This window comes from Atractosteus spatula, chromosome 7 (assembly GCF_055471065.1).
Source record: "Atractosteus spatula isolate fAtrSpa1 chromosome 7, fAtrSpa1.hap1, whole genome shotgun sequence".
Classification (NCBI taxonomy): domain Eukaryota; kingdom Metazoa; phylum Chordata; class Actinopteri; order Semionotiformes; family Lepisosteidae; genus Atractosteus; species Atractosteus spatula.
This window is the reverse complement of record NC_142712.1, coordinates 39,425,992-39,441,079: the sequence shown is the minus strand read 5'-3', so window position 1 is coordinate 39,441,079 and position 15,088 is coordinate 39,425,992. Positions and strand designations below refer to the sequence as shown.

General features: G+C 44.1%; 1 protein-coding gene across 4 annotated transcripts; it reads left to right on the top strand.

Moving 5' to 3' along the window:
• Positions 1-308: 308 nt before the first annotated feature.
• LOC148830947 (mitochondrial carrier homolog 1-like) lies at positions 309-15,088 on the top strand. 4 transcript variants are annotated; one of them, XR_016091324.1, is made up of 13 exons: positions 309-555; positions 2,863-2,947; positions 3,333-3,439; positions 3,986-4,063; positions 4,861-4,918; positions 5,887-5,938; positions 6,047-6,106; positions 6,479-6,572; positions 6,912-6,959; positions 8,705-8,772; positions 9,389-9,464; positions 10,853-11,019; positions 14,839-15,088. XR_016091324.1 is itself a non-coding variant. In XM_088921116.1 (13 exons), the coding sequence occupies exons 1-12, from the start codon at positions 373-375 to the stop codon at positions 10,925-10,927; spliced, it is 984 nt and encodes a 327-aa protein (XP_088777242.1). In that variant the 5' UTR covers positions 309-372; the 3' UTR covers positions 10,928-10,954; positions 14,839-15,088. The 4 variants fall into 4 exon arrangements, 2 of the variants coding, with proteins under 2 accessions (XP_088777242.1, XP_088777241.1); XR_016091325.1 differs by having other exon boundaries at positions 10,853-12,898; XM_088921116.1 differs by having other exon boundaries at positions 10,853-10,954.

Here is a 15,088-nt window from a genome sequence, read left to right as displayed (position 1 = left end):
CGTCGCCGTCTCAGAACAGCCTGCAATATTTAAGAAAATACCATTCCAATGCGGACCTCTCCTACTCCACTGTAACGGGAGGGTTCTTAGGTTTCTCTACAATTTTAGGTATTTTGACGAAAGCACTCACCGTCTGTGGCAGCAAAACTATGTGCTGTAACATAGCGCCATCTAGCGGTTATTTCTGGCACATGCGTGGTGCAGGTTGCAGACCCGCCTATAGTAAGGCTGAAGAGCAGCGATCACGTGATCGGCCGTCGAGTCCCCTCCTCTCGCCTCATCTGGCGATCACGTGACAGGGGTTTGTTTTTCTCCCCACCCCTTTCCCCAAGACAGCCCGGCCGTGGCGATTCGTCTCGGCGTCCACTGGAGATGGTGACCCCTGAGAACTTGACCGGCGCCGGGGGAGTGCGGAGGGACCCCCGGCCCGACCGGGGAGGGAGCGCTGCAGGCATCGGCGGCACCCCAGCCGAGATAGACACGGCGATCGTGTTGCTGGGGGCCGGGGTGACGGCGATCACTCACCCGCTACTATATGTCAAGCTCCTCATTCAGGTACGGCGGGATACGTTTCTGATGTGTATTGTGTTTTTTTTGTGGTGTCATGGTGTGCAATTGAATCTCGTAAATCAGGATGTCGGATGTCAGAGAAATGGGGGTGTCAGTTTAGGGAGTATTGGGATACCATGGTCAAAAGGCGGAAGGGACCCTACATTGTGCCGCAGTCGGAGCGAGAGGTAACGCGCAACCGAGCTGGTGTGGATGAGCTCTTAGCCACCGGGAGGGGGGTCGCAGCGCTCACGTAGTGTACGAAACGTGAAAACGAATTGTGCCATTAGCGCTTTCCAGTGCACAGCACCGAAAACCGGGTCTGCTGATCTCACAAGAAGTTGTAGAAATGCAGGATCGAGCACTGTGCTCCGTCTGTGGCTGTCACGGAATTGTAGTTAACTGCCTGGTGTTCATAAAGAGCGTTTTAATTTCTGTCTTCGGCGTTTTGAAATGTCACGCCGTCAGCTTGTTTCTAACGTACTGTACACGCAGTTCACGCTGACACCCAAGTACAACAGGGAGTCGATTACATTCGTGTCGTAGTTCTGTTTTGTCGCTTATTTAAAAACTGCTGCGCTTCGGTTGGAGATCTACCCAAATGTGTACACTGAATCATAACCCACAGCCCTTCTGGATACTGTTTATTTTATAATAACCCAAGAATGTGTCACGCCCGCCCGCCTACGCTAGATTGCTGTTTCTCGTCTTGCAGAGATTATATACAGATGTTATTTGTCAGCGTTCTCGGTCATAAATTGAACGGGCGATAAAGAGAAGAGATTTCCTTTCAGTTTCCCTGATCTTCATGGAGCTCCACAATCCAGCAAGTGTTCTGGGTCTGTAAATCATCAAAGGCTGACGAACTTTAGAAAGTAATTAATACATGATTATGATATATGATATGATGGTCTAATGAATATGATGATTAGCCAAAGGTCAACAAGAGCAGAGGTGGAAGAATAAAATGAGGTGGATGTGTTCACCCCTGTGTCATGTTCTCAGTTCCTATCTGACAGTCATGCAATGGCTCTAGTGATTTAATGGGGCCTGAGGTCCATAGCTGGTAGAAACATTCATAAAAGCTCATTGTAAGGGTCACTTTTCAATCCACAAAATATCTGGGCAACAGCAACTCTCCCCCGCCCTGGTGGTATGAAGCTGAATTAAGACTCATAATTAAGATTATAGCAGGGGCTGCCAACCTTGGTCCTGGAGAGCTACAGTCCAGCATGACTTACAGATCACCCTGAAGTCATCAAACAGTAAAGACCCGGATCATGTGAGTTTGCAGTTTCCGCAGTCCAGAATGACCACCTGTAGTCCTTGAGAGCTACAGGACGTTGGTGTTTCCATTTCACATAACCTGTAAACGACTTAATTCATCAAATCCCCTGCGTTTTCTAAGTGTTTAGAAATCAGTGAAGTTAGAGTGACCCTATAAATCCTTTCTGACTGCAGCTTCTCAAGAACAAGTTAGGATAGTCCTGCTCTACAGTATAATTTGGGTGTTTTACCTCGGTCCTGGAGAGCCAAATGATATGGTTGTTTCTTTTCCAGCTAGATTGAATAATTCAGTTGAATTAATTATTTTGCTAATAAGGAGCTGCTAACCAGTTTTCTCTGTCCTTCAGTTATTTAAGGCTGCCTGTCTGTAAGATCCAGGTTGGTTAATCCTGTGCTAAACAACAGATGGTTATGGTTAGTTTTAAGCCTGTGAAGAACTGTAGTGTGTCTTCTTCAAAGTACAACTGTCCCAGTGCAGGGCTTCTAATAATAATTAAAACAGTGGCTCTTTGATTAGACAAGTTGTTATGACGGGCTATTTTATTAATCTCAGTGTAGTTGACATATACCATCTGGAACCTTTTTTATAAGCCCCTAAATACATAGCCAGGTGTTATGTGCATGCATTGATACCATTATCACAGGTAACATAAACTGTAATTTAAAGATACTATGATGGGTTATTGTGTAATTACAGTACTGGTGTGTTCTTTATTTTTGTCATTGAAAGTAATAGTCTGCACTATCTGCAATTTGTTGTATTTTTTCCAATTCATAATTTTTGTGTGTTATGATCCTGTGTTATTTTCGTAGTTATATTTCTTCTGAAAAGAAATGTGGCTAGATTGTGGTTTTAGCAGTGCAGAAATGTGGTTAGATACCTTTTCTTATCTTAGAACAGATGACAGTGTGCATGATTTTTTCTTTGTTGATTTTGTTGTTTTACTTCGATTTTGTGTTTTAAAACATAATAAAAATGTTGCTGCTTCATCTTAATTGCGATCTTTCTCATTGCCTCCTCTTCAGGTGGGGCATGAGCCCCAGCCTCCCAAACTAGGAACCAATCTGTTTGGGAGGAAGGTCCTGTATCTTCCAGGCTTCTTCTCTTATGGTAGGTCTGCCTTCCCCCTTTCTTTCCTGAGAGATGGGAATCTGATCCCACAGGTGCGACAGGTTTCCTGTGTGCTTGCACGACCAGAGTGAAAAGGGCATGGAGAGGGGGCAGTCATTGCAGGAGTTCAGAGAGGAGAAGCGGGTGTCTGTGTGTTGATGTACTATAGAGTAGGCTCCTGTGCGCTACACAAGCTGGAGGAGAACCTCTGTTGTCAGGCCTGTCAGCAGGCAGCCTGATACACCTGTCAGCCATGTGTCCTTCCAAGCTGCACTCAGTTCTGCTTACATATGTACCATGATTTGAGAATGACAAGCAACTGAATGCAAGACGTCACTTTGCAGTGATCTAGCATGTATTTTGAGTTTCCGTGTTAATGTCATAGCCAGGCACATTGTCCAGGTGGATGGAAAGAGGGGGCTTTTCCGTGGCCTGTCTCCCAGAATTGTGTCCAGCGCTATATCCACCGTGGTCCGCAGTAAAGTCAAACAGGTGAGCCAGGAGGTTTGCTTTGCTGTTTGTTCTTGGGATGGCGGCAGGGGGCAGCAATATACATTAATAATACGATACAGTAGTTACAGCATGGGTAAGTAACCTGATAACCCAGGTTCATCCTGTCCATGTCAATACAAGACTTTGGTCCTCTCAATACATTAATTACTGAATTAATCCTTAATTGTTTCACTGAACCAGGTGCTGAAGATCACTTCAATAATCAATTAAGCTAAATTCACAGATATCCACAGCAGTGTAAAACAGGATGGATGAGTAGCTCTTTTTTTCTTGCTGCATTTTATTAGATCGTCAGGTGATTTTATTAGATTTCCAGGATGGTCACACTTACTACCTTTTGTCACAGAGCCGATTGTTGCTGTGTTGAGGTGACCTACAGGTGCACTACAGCGTTGTTGTGGAAAACCAATTACTCTCTTATCCAAACAAGTTCCTAAAGAGCTGCCATGCCCGGGAGAAAAGTAAGAAAAGTTCTGATGACAGCTGTCGTTGTTTTGTTTCATTTTATTTCCTTCTCCGGTGCAGGCGATCCCCATAGAAGACATGGAACATGTGTCCAACAAAGACGACATCAAGACGTCCCTCAGGAAAGTGGTCAAAAAGGTGAGCAGTCTTCAGCAATTGGGGTCACGTGACAGCCTGCAGCGCTCCAGATACCTCAGTAGGGCGAATCAGTAATACGAGTTGCAATGGGCGATCGTCTCGGTAAATGTTGCTTCCTGTGCTTACATCAAAAATTAAGAGAATCTTGCTGGGGTGGGGGGAGTTTCCAGTTTTCATCTTCTCAAAATTGTTCTGCCAGGACTAACCTGCCATGTGCAAATTTCTTTAAAGAGAATATCCCATCCAAAACTAAATCCAACTAAAACTGTATCAACTGTAGCAAACTGCATGAGAGGCCAGTCTTCAGCAATGGGGGTGTTGTGACATCCTGCAATGCCCCAGATACCCCTATCAGGCGAATCAGTAATCAGGCCTCCTTAAACTATGCACTATTTTTAAACCCTTGAAGAAAACCTCAGCCACACCCCTGTTCTAAATTTTTATAGTGTACAGTAATGCATTTTAGTGTGCAGCAATACGCTAGTGACCTATCTGTAAAATGCCCTTTTATCTATCATTTATGGCGACATCTTTGATTCTTTTTCCTAGCACAGACCTAAGAATTAAGGCCTCTAAGATTGCTCTCTCTGAATTTCTGGCAGTTTGTCACTTCACTCTTGTGCGTCAGTGAGCAGACTTGGTTTGCTGTGCTGAGTTGTGAGCAGGTTGCCTTGGTTCAGTGCTTGGTGCTTAAAGGAAGCAGTTCCCTTGCTTGCCAGGGTAGGGCGATGTTGTGCAAGACAAAGTGGGCTTGAGCACAAGACTGTGTTTCAGGTCTTCTTCTCTTGTGCTTCCAGACCTCACACGAGATGGTGGTCCAGTGTCTGTCGCGGATTGCTACCCATCCATTCCATGGTAAGAAGGATTTTGTGGTCTTGTTTTGGTCTGTTTGGAGAGAAGTTGTCTCCCCCATTTTTTTTAAACATTGCCTCTTGGGGAATACAAAGACTCTCTCTTTTTCTCTACTAACCGTATGAGTACTTCCACCCTTGTGTGCCAGTGGAGGCTCTTGAGAGAAGGTTAATACTCATTAATTCAGGTTTCCAAATATTCCTGTCTTTAAACACCTTACAGGAGGTCACATCTTCTAAAAGGAGGGAAAAAGCTTTTAAAGTATACGATATGATCTGATAATTATTAGTTTCTCAAATCACCTTATGCCATTATCGAGTGAATTGACCCTTTCATTTGTATTGTTCAAGCAATAAAATACATACAGAGGTGTCCTGAAATGCATGCAATTACAAATAAAATGTGTCCCAAGTCACAGTGACTTGTTTAGGTGCCCATAAATTAGTGTTTAAATCTTCATATCACTTTTGCTAGAGGCATGATACTTTTTAGCAGCCCTGCTAAAAGTAGCCCTGATCAGCAAATAGGCCACTCGAATGCACAGAACTTGGAGGGGGAGCAGTGAAGGAATAAACTGCCAAGCATCTCTTCTTGCAATTGGAATTTTGTTTGTAGGTTTCTCCTGAGTTGCACTGTTTCACTTGAACTTGAACTTTATTGCCAAATGTAACCGGTACATGTACTGATACAATGGAATTCTTACTTACAGAAAGTCTCTCGACTTTTAATGTGAGAACGTATAGGACATCCTTTTAAAATTGGATTAGTCTGTCCTCACAAGCTGCTCCTGTGGCAAACCAGGCTGAAGAATCAGGCATAGCACAGGTAACAGGTAACAGCCTTTAAATCCATGAGACTTGTGGTGTTTCTCAGTAAAGTGCAGGGTGCAGTAAGAGACATTAGTCATCTCGGGTTTCTGACAGCACCACACATTGCTGTCCTGGGTTTTAATGAAGGCTTTGCTTTGTCAGTCATTTCAGTGCGGTGCATGGCTCAGTTTGTGGGAAGAGAGGTGAAGTACAGGTGAGTCCCGCAGATCACTCTGTTTTAAAAGATGTTTGCTTTTTCTCTGAAGGAGGTTTTTTAAATGAATGCTTTTCGCTCTTTTGTGCCTGGCTTCCTTGCTCTCAGCGGGCTGTTCGGCTCCATTATGAAGATCTTTCAAGAGGAGGGCGTGTCGGGATTCTTTGTGTAAGTCCAGTTTCATCCAATAGCTGATCAATCTATTAGCTGTGATAAATCATCCCGGGGCCTTCTTACCTGCAAAGAAACAACAATTATTCTGTGCTCAAAACTTCATTGATTTTTCATACGTATTCAGCACAGTTGTACATTGCAGCAGTTATCTTCAATATTTTATTGTATTTTCTTAACTTATTTTGATTAGTCAAAATCAATTGCTGTAACTCAACTTAATATCAATACCAGAAAGTGTGCCTGCTCGCTTGGAGCCTTTGTGCTCTGGAGCTGCATATCTCTTCGCCATGTTTTATGGAGTTTGTGTTCTTAAAGTCTGTGTGAATCAGTGTATGATGTACGTGTCTTTCGTCTTTGTGTTTGCAGCGGGCTGGTCCCCCATGTTCTTGGGGAGGTCATTTTCTTGTGGTGCTGTAACCTGCTGGCTCACTTCATCAACACTTACGCTGTGGATGACAATGTAAGTTCGCACCTTCGTCCACTAGGGGTCGCCAGATGCCCTATTTCAGCTCTGCTCTGTAAGAGGGACTTGCTACTTCTGTTCTCAGACTCTCGGTGGCATTGTGTTTTCATTTCACATAATGTGTGGAATCCAAAATTAATCTGTACTTAGCGTTGCAGTTTGTAATGTTTTTACGTCACAAAAACAGATTTTCACCCCAGTTTTCATACTGCAGATTCCTTTTAGATCATTTTTGTTGGTCTTGGTAAAAGCAAGGTGTTGACTCGAAGGTACTGTGTGTGCAGACTATTGTAATTCCTTTTCTCTCATGCAGTGTTTTTCTTTCCCTTATTTCAGTTCAGCCAGGCCCCAGCAGTCAGGAGCTACACCAAGTTTGTGATGGGGGTAAGTGCAGTGTCACAGGCATCCTTTCCCTGCGGGGATTTCAGGTGAATTACTGCATCGTATATCAAGCGGGGGTTTCCGTAGAAGAGGATACACACTACCAAGCAAAATTCATTTTTCTGTGCAGTTGCCAGATGCTGGTGGAAAAATCTGTCTTTGTCTAAAAAAGATGTTCACCGCTGCACCAGATACCCTATGTAACAGAATTGATTTATTTTCCTTACTCTTCTTTAACTATAACTTTAATTGTGACGATATATATTAAATACATCAAATGCTAACACATATAAGTGAAAGGCCTTGACTGAGATATCGAAAAGAATTGATACAAGTACTCAAAGTCCTGAAAGGTCAATGCAGTGAAAGGTCAGTACGGTTGGACATGTGCAGTTATATGCACTAAGAGCAGGAAATATGTCTTAGTTCAGGTGGGTAGCTGTGTCAGCATGCATAGGCTGCAAAGGAACAAGTAATAGGTTTATTCCATGCTGAGAAAAAGAAGAAAGAAAAAGCAACGTGGAGCCTTCTTCAGGTGTGAGGGTGTCTTTACTCAAATGGTGGTGGGTGCCTGGAACAAATTGCCCAGCCATGTTGTTGAAGCCAGTTCCCTGGGACAGTTTGAGAAATGGCTGGACTATATCCCCTGGTCAGTAACTTCACAACCGTGCGCACTTTCTTAAAGCGACGGCAGATAAGTGGGAATGGATGGGTGCTGATGTGGGCCCTCTGTGCCCTCCGCCAGGAAAATCCCGCAAGGAAGCCCCTGCCGAGAGTCTCGTGGCCGTGTCTCCGGGCGCCTTCTGTTGACTCGGGAGGCCGCACTTCCTCGCGGGTCTAATGCCCTTTTAATTTGATTAAGAGGGTCTGCGCCAATCCGGCGGAATTAATCCGCTCAGCGTCCTCCCGCTTTCCCTGTGTGGAATGCAGGCCTCGCTGCGAGAGGCAGCGGAAGGTGGAATGTGAGCAATGCTGGCCTCCCAGGGATCGCTGCCCAGACGAATGAAAAACTGCACCCTGCCCTTTCCGGAGCCTGCTGGCACACAATGGTCCCGGACTGCGGTGTTGGATCAGATGAAGTGGCAAAGGAGAGACGTGAAAGCCCTGTCTGCAGACCGCCCTGAATCCAGGAGGCAGCTGGATTCTGCCAGTCCAGCCCTGTACAGACGCTGCTGCAACTGAATTCAGTGTTTTCTCTGGCAAATCTTTGTGCTCTGGCACATTATGCAGTGGCAGCCCTGAAGGGGCTTTCCTCTGATAATAAATGCATTCCGGGTTAGGAACATCTCTGACTTAAAAAAAAAACTTCTCGCTTTGCATTATGTTACGTAGGATCCATTCTTAATACTTCCCATCAAGTAAAAAAAGAGTGCTTGGCTTAGCTGGGAAGTTTTCAGAACAGAGAGAATGACCTGATTTCCTGCGTGGTTTGCACAGATCTGCGTTTCTTCAGTGGGGCTGCATTGCAGTGTCTGAGCTGTCTGCTGGTCCAGACAAACACTCTTTAGTTCACCTCAGTGTGTGCTTACAGACATCCCCAGTGCGATCCTATAGTGTGAAAAGGCTTTCTACAGTAATTGAATGTATTGATGTTAAAAGAGAAAAGCAAGCCGCTGTGTTTCTCAGCTTTTGGCCCCTGAAGAAATGGCCGGCAAAGGTGGATTCATCCAGCTGCTCGGCTCCGGCGCCCTTGCCTTCCCCTTCCTTTGGATCTATTTAACTAAGCCTGCGTTCCTCTTCCCTCCCAGATTGCTGTCAGCGTACTCACATACCCCTTCCTGCTGGTGGCGGACCTGATGGCGGTCAATAACTGCGGGTGAGTGAGCCCCCTCTCTTGTTCAGCACTCATCGCTCATCACTGTGCGCAGAGCAGGCCACTGTGAAAGAGGAATCGAGAGGGAATGGAAGATCCAGTCCCACTTTCACCAGGAGCCCTAGTAGAGCCAGTGGAAATTTCCATTCCAGGAATCCCAGTGGAACTACAGTTTACGTCACTGTCTTGCTTACCTGTAAATACCAGACAGGCTCAAGGGCTCTATTACTGTAATTGATCCTTGTCCTGAAGTGAGGCAGAAGCTACAGTCTGTAGTCAGTCACCTCCCACAGGTAGAATTGCAGCACACTTCCTGTCCCTGTGTGTCGGCCTTGTCATGAGCTGTCGCCATCGCAAACCGACCCCGGCTGGTTATTGCCTCCTTCACTCCTCGCCTAACCTCTGTGGGTTTAGTTTTTTTAATACTATTGTAAGGAAGAAAAAAAAAAATCTTAATCAAACACCAGAGTCCCGAAATAAATCTTTCTTGTTTTCAACCAAATTTGCAAAGTTTGCTTTTGGTCCCTTAATGGTTTCAGAGATGTTTTAAAATCATTTTTTAGCAGCTGCGTATGAATGTGTTTCTGGGACTGCAGTTGTGCATCTGTGTCTCCTGCAGGCTGGCCGCTGGACTCCCACCCAACTCCCCCATCTTCAAATCCTGGGCCCACTGCTGGAGACATCTGAGTGTGCAGGTGAGGGGGGCAGGCTGGGGCAGCTTCTGTGGAAAATCGCCAGATTTTAAACCAGTATAGAAGCCTTTTCTCTCTTTCTCACTCCCCATGCTTTAAATCTGACAGATAAAAGCCGTTGTATATGTTGTCTTAGGAAATATAGAAATGTATAGTAGACAACTTTCTCAAAAGATTAGAATGTTGTTATTTTACGTGTATCACTGTTGCATTTATTGATTGAGTTAATACAAAGTTTAACCTGAGGTAGGGCTTAATGAAAAATAATTTCACGGAGTCATGTTAGCGCCTGGCAAAGTCATACAGTGGTCTGACAGCACTTAAAATACACAAAGAGCTAGCCGTGACTCATCTGTGAAGAAGGAGCTGGCTTCCTCGCAGTGCTGGAATCCCACTGAGTCGTTGCATCCTTGATAAATATCCAGATCACATAAACACATGAACCTAAGCTGTGGCTTCTGTTTCAATAATAATAAGAAAGAAAATGAATAACACAGGCTTCTATGTGCAGTGCTCTGCCAGTGGGGCTTCTGACCAGTGTGTCACACTAATTGTCTTCCCCCACCATCCACCCTATATTCTCCTTGAGTTCCACTTTCAGAATTCTTTTCAGAAGCTTATCGTTGTTAGTGTTATTATATTTGTTTCTTTTCTTAAAATGCCAAATAAGCAAATCTAATAACCTGTTTCTACCAGGCTAAACAAATAGAGAAAGGTAATTAGAAAATTAGCCAAAAGAAAAAAAGAGAAAAAATGAATCGAATGCTAAAAACAAAAGAATGTTAAAAAGTTTAGAAATGCAACTTGTAAGAGGTTAGATTGGTGATATTCACTCCTGGAGCGCCATAGTCCATCAGGATTTGTAGTATTGTTATAATAAGCAATGAGTAAAGACCTGAAACCACTAAAAATGCAGATCAATTAAGTGATGCCACCGCCCTCCAGGACCAGGAGTGAACATCTGCGGTTTAGATTATGGCAATGCAAGTAATACACACCTTCCATTCACCTATCCATTTTCTAACTGCTTCATCCAGTTCAAAGGCTCAAGGCAGGATACATCCTGATTTGCACACCTGTTCATCACAGTGCAAACACACTCAAACCAGGACCAATTTTTTCTTAAGCTAATTAACCTACCAGTATGTCTTTGGACTGAGGGAGGAAACCAGAGCACCTGAAGGAAACCCACACAAACATGGGGAGAACATACAAACTCCACACAGATAGCACCCCAGGAACTGAACCCAGGACCCCAATGCAGGGTTAGCAATGCTAACCACTGCGCCACTGTGCCACCCCCAATACAAACCTTACTCCCTTTAAACAAAGCTGCAGTTGATGTATAATATTCCCAGACCTTCCCAAACATTGTGTTCCCCCTTCTGCAGGGCCAGCTGTTCCGAGGTTCCAGCTTCTTTTTCCGCAGAGTGCCTCTGGAGATGGCGGTCCTGTCTGTAGAGTGAACCCGGCAGAGTTCATCCCCGAACCCGGTACCTCACACTGCGGCCGGAGGACAGCAGCCGGCCCACGCACGATCATGGGTCCCTTCCTCTATGTAAAGCACTTTGAGATTCCTGAAACGAGAAGTGTGAAACACACACAAGGAATGATCATTAACAATAAGAATTATTGTTCTTATCTCTTACCCTATTAGTGTTGCCAGTGTTGACGTTGTTATAGCTATTATTTGGGATGTGCCAGAGATTCAGGAATGACAGTGCTTCCCTTTGAAAGACTCCCGGATTGTCTGTAATCTGTGTTCTGGATGCACTGCAGTCTCCTCGGTGCCTTACAGGAGAGATTCTGCCTGCCAGAGGAGCTGTGTGTCTTAAACTAACGCCCCTTCAAGGCCTGGACGCTGCCTGTTGCTTTTGAGGGAACAGTGCTTCCCTGCTCAAACACACCCAGCCACATCGCCAGCCCCTACCCGAGCAATCCCAGTCAGATGAGTGCTCATGAAATAGCCTGGGTTTGAGCGAGCTCCGTCTGGGCTGCAGGGCTCAACCTGCTCTCTGTGCAAAGAAAACGTACTGGCCGTTCTAGAGAGCAGCCCTGATTCTCCTCCTGGAGTGCTGTCAAGGTGCTGGTCTTGAGAAAGCGTCTGGGAGTGAGTGGTTTCTTGATGGGCAGTGCGTCGTTTGTGTTTGAGGGCTGTGCGCTCACCTTGATTGACCACACGGTGAGGTAACATCACTGGAGCTTTTAAAGGGAGCTGGAGCACCGACTGTGACTCGGGCACCTCCTCAGGCCGAGAACCATCAGTGCTCTCGGGGAGTTTTCTTTACTTGAGGAATATAAATTGGGTAGCTTCTATTTCCTTTGTGTCCTTTTAACATTTTCTTTTTAACATTCTTACCTTTTTTAAAGCACCTGCGATTGCTTTTGTATTTTGCGGTAACAAATTCCACCGCATTCACGCAGCACTAGAGACGTCAGGCCGAACTGCACAACAGTGTGCGGGTTCTGTGTGTGTGTGAGGGGCAGGTGTAAAACTCCACAGAGCACATCTTCCTGTAACATAACAGTATAGAAACAGAAAAGGTCTTCTTAAAATCGTAACACCACAATTTAAATACCATGTGCTCTGCAGGCCTACAATTGACCAACTAGCCCTTTCATTCCAGTTTTATTCTTTTATTTTTATTGCTTTTAATTTTTCTTGCTGGGGGAGCTGGACATTGTAATCCTGGCTTGTGAACTCCCTGACTTAGGTGTAAAAGCCAGGAATGCCTGGTTTGGGCTTTGTTTTTTTTTTTGGCTGACTGTGGTTCATACAAGAGCCAGGCTTTTAGTTTCATTCTGTTCTGCCTCCATTTTGAGCACTAAATAGTAAAACACTGAATGTTAGTGCTGAGCTCTCTGTTTCCCATTTCACCATTATAGCCTGTTCCACTTGCTTGCTGCTGTGTGTGGAGTGTAGTTTTTACTAATTCAGGAAGTCAAGAATGGTTGAAGCCAGATTGAGATTATTCATGTGAAGGAGTTCTGGTGTTTCGGAGAGAAGTTTCTTCAAGGGCTCAAGAATCAAGCCTTTCTCATAAGAGTATAATAAATGATAGAAAAGAGAAGGCCCTTTGACCTATCCAGCCTGTTTGGTATTTGGCAAATATTGATCCAAAGATCGCATCCAGCCATTTCCTGAAAGATTCCAGGGTATGGGCTTTAACAACATGGCTGGGTTGGCTGTTCCATACTCCCACTACCCTTAGGGTAAAGAAGTGCCCCCTTTCCTCGGTCTTATCTACAGTACATGTCTATGAAGTTTTGAACTTGTGTCCTCAGGATCATGTCTCTCCTGTGTGTTGAGAGAGAGGGGTATTCCAGGATAGAAGGGCTGTGTCTGGAGAGTGAATTTGCTTGGGAGCATCAGCACTCCTGGACCATGGGCTTTCTGAAGCTACCCTTTCTAGACTTCTGATACATTTTAAATTAAGGTATTAACTAATGAGCTCAACAAAGCAAACAGTTTGGGTTTGTAACACTAATAAGAAAATGGGTCTGTCAGTATTGCTATTTCAGGTTTTCTGGTGCAGTGAACAGTAGCTCTTTAATATCCTATCCCCATCCTTGTCCCTCATCGATTGCTGGCAGGTCAGCTATTCTATTTAGGTCATCAGTTCTCTTCGATGAGACATGACAGCTATTTTATAGGTCAGCAAGGAAAAGCCGTTTATTCACATACCTACTCTACAGCCAAAGTACACAAGTGCTCTCTTGTCTGCCAGATACAGTATAGGATAAGCCATCATTCAGCAGCATTCCATCAGACCTACCCTACTCTGCACTGTAGTAACCGTGTGTAATATAGGATTTTTACTGCCGTTTTGGAAATAAGAGCTTTTTTTGTATGACTACAGGACTGAGAAGTCATTGTTCAAATAGGCTGAGTGGGGTACAGTTACTATTAAAAGGTAATGCAATACAGTGATATACAGAAAACAAATAGTTATGTAAGGGGGAATTACATGCGTAAATAAGATTTGGGGCGAGGGGAATGATTTTAGAGGTAATGGATTACTTACCAATTACTGTGTTTCCAAATTATTTTTCCCCCAACATGCTGTTAATTTTAAACAGTAAAGACAAGTAGACAAGTAATTTGTGCCGGTAACGCATTACCTTTTAAAAGTAACGTTCCCCAACACTGTAGAAGACGATTTTCTTAGTAACTCTATGCTCTCAACGTTTTTTATGCAACAACCAATACAGTTATTTGCAAAGCTGGGTCTGCTAACCCAGCTTTTAAAACAGGGGTCTCTAGCCCTGGACCTGGAGAGTCAGGTAATTTGTGCAATTAAAGGAACCGAGCTCCCTGAGGATGGAAGAGCCTACAGATTATTGTCCCAGATTATCTCTGTTTAATTGAAAAACTCACTGATCAGACTTAAATTATTCCAGATCTTTAGAAATGGTTCTGAAAACCTGCTGGACAGGAATTCCCCAGGGCAGGGTTGGTGACTCCTGTTCTGAACACTCCAAGCTCATACATTTTATGCCAATTAAACACCCTAAAGAACAATTACAGTACATTGCACATGTAGAACTAGAACTTCCGAATCATTTTAATTACATTTTGTATTCCTTAATGAATTACAGTTTGGGGTGGAGAAGTAGGGTATTTTTATTTGGGCTGTGTTTAAAAGAAGATAAAAGTAATCAAGAAAATATACAAAAAGCATGTATTATAAATAGTAAGATGACCATTTAAGAAACTTAATAGCTTTGTTTTATGCTGTTTCACAGGTTGAAATATTAGGGAACAGTGTGATGCGTGTTTTTTGGGGATTGCCTAAGTTTTAAAAAATATTGTGGCTTTTCCTGCCTTGAGAAGGTGTTGATGGATGCAGTTTTGTCAGATTTCCCTGAAGTCTGAACTTCTCTGCTCTGTTTGGAGTTTGTTTCTTTTGTTCTAGCTGTTGAACTGGAACAGCTCAAGTCTCCTTTGTGATCCTGTGAAGGATCGCTAATATATGACCTTTGAAAAAGCACTCAAATCCTCAGATCCCCTCCATGGGCAAAATGTTTCTTTTTTCCTCCAATAATATCAAAATAATATGATCAAGCGACAAGCCCAGACCTGCGTGCTGGTGTCGGACTGCTCTGTGGGGTCGTTACCGTGAGCTCAGTCTGAAAACACGCTGTGAGCACTAATACACTGCGCTCTGACCTTCTTTGTCATCGGCTTTTAAATGTTGAGTCGAGTAGTCTTGAAGTTTTAAGAGGGTTTGAAACTGAGTTTATGCTTTTTGCCGGAATGAAATCCATCTGCTTTTTTTGGAATGCTTGTTAAAGGTTTTCAATTTTTTTCCTTTATCCTAGTATTTCACAGTTGTTGTTTACATCTCTGGGTTTCTCTTTATTTTGTCGTGAGTAGCTTAGTGATTCCACCTCGGAGCCTGGGTCAGACAGGGTGTTTCTATCGGGCCAGCCCGTCGCTGGTGTGGGATCCCCCCCGCCCTGCGACCGAGCCCACAGTCCTGGACGACTGAGCCCGGAAACCCCGGAGCCGCGCAGAGGAAGCCCCTAGGAAGACAAAACTGGCTTGTATTGTTTGCATTAGTTGACTGTGTGTGAAATTGGGAAAATAATCTCAATTGTTAATAAAACTTTTTTTTGCAAACCGT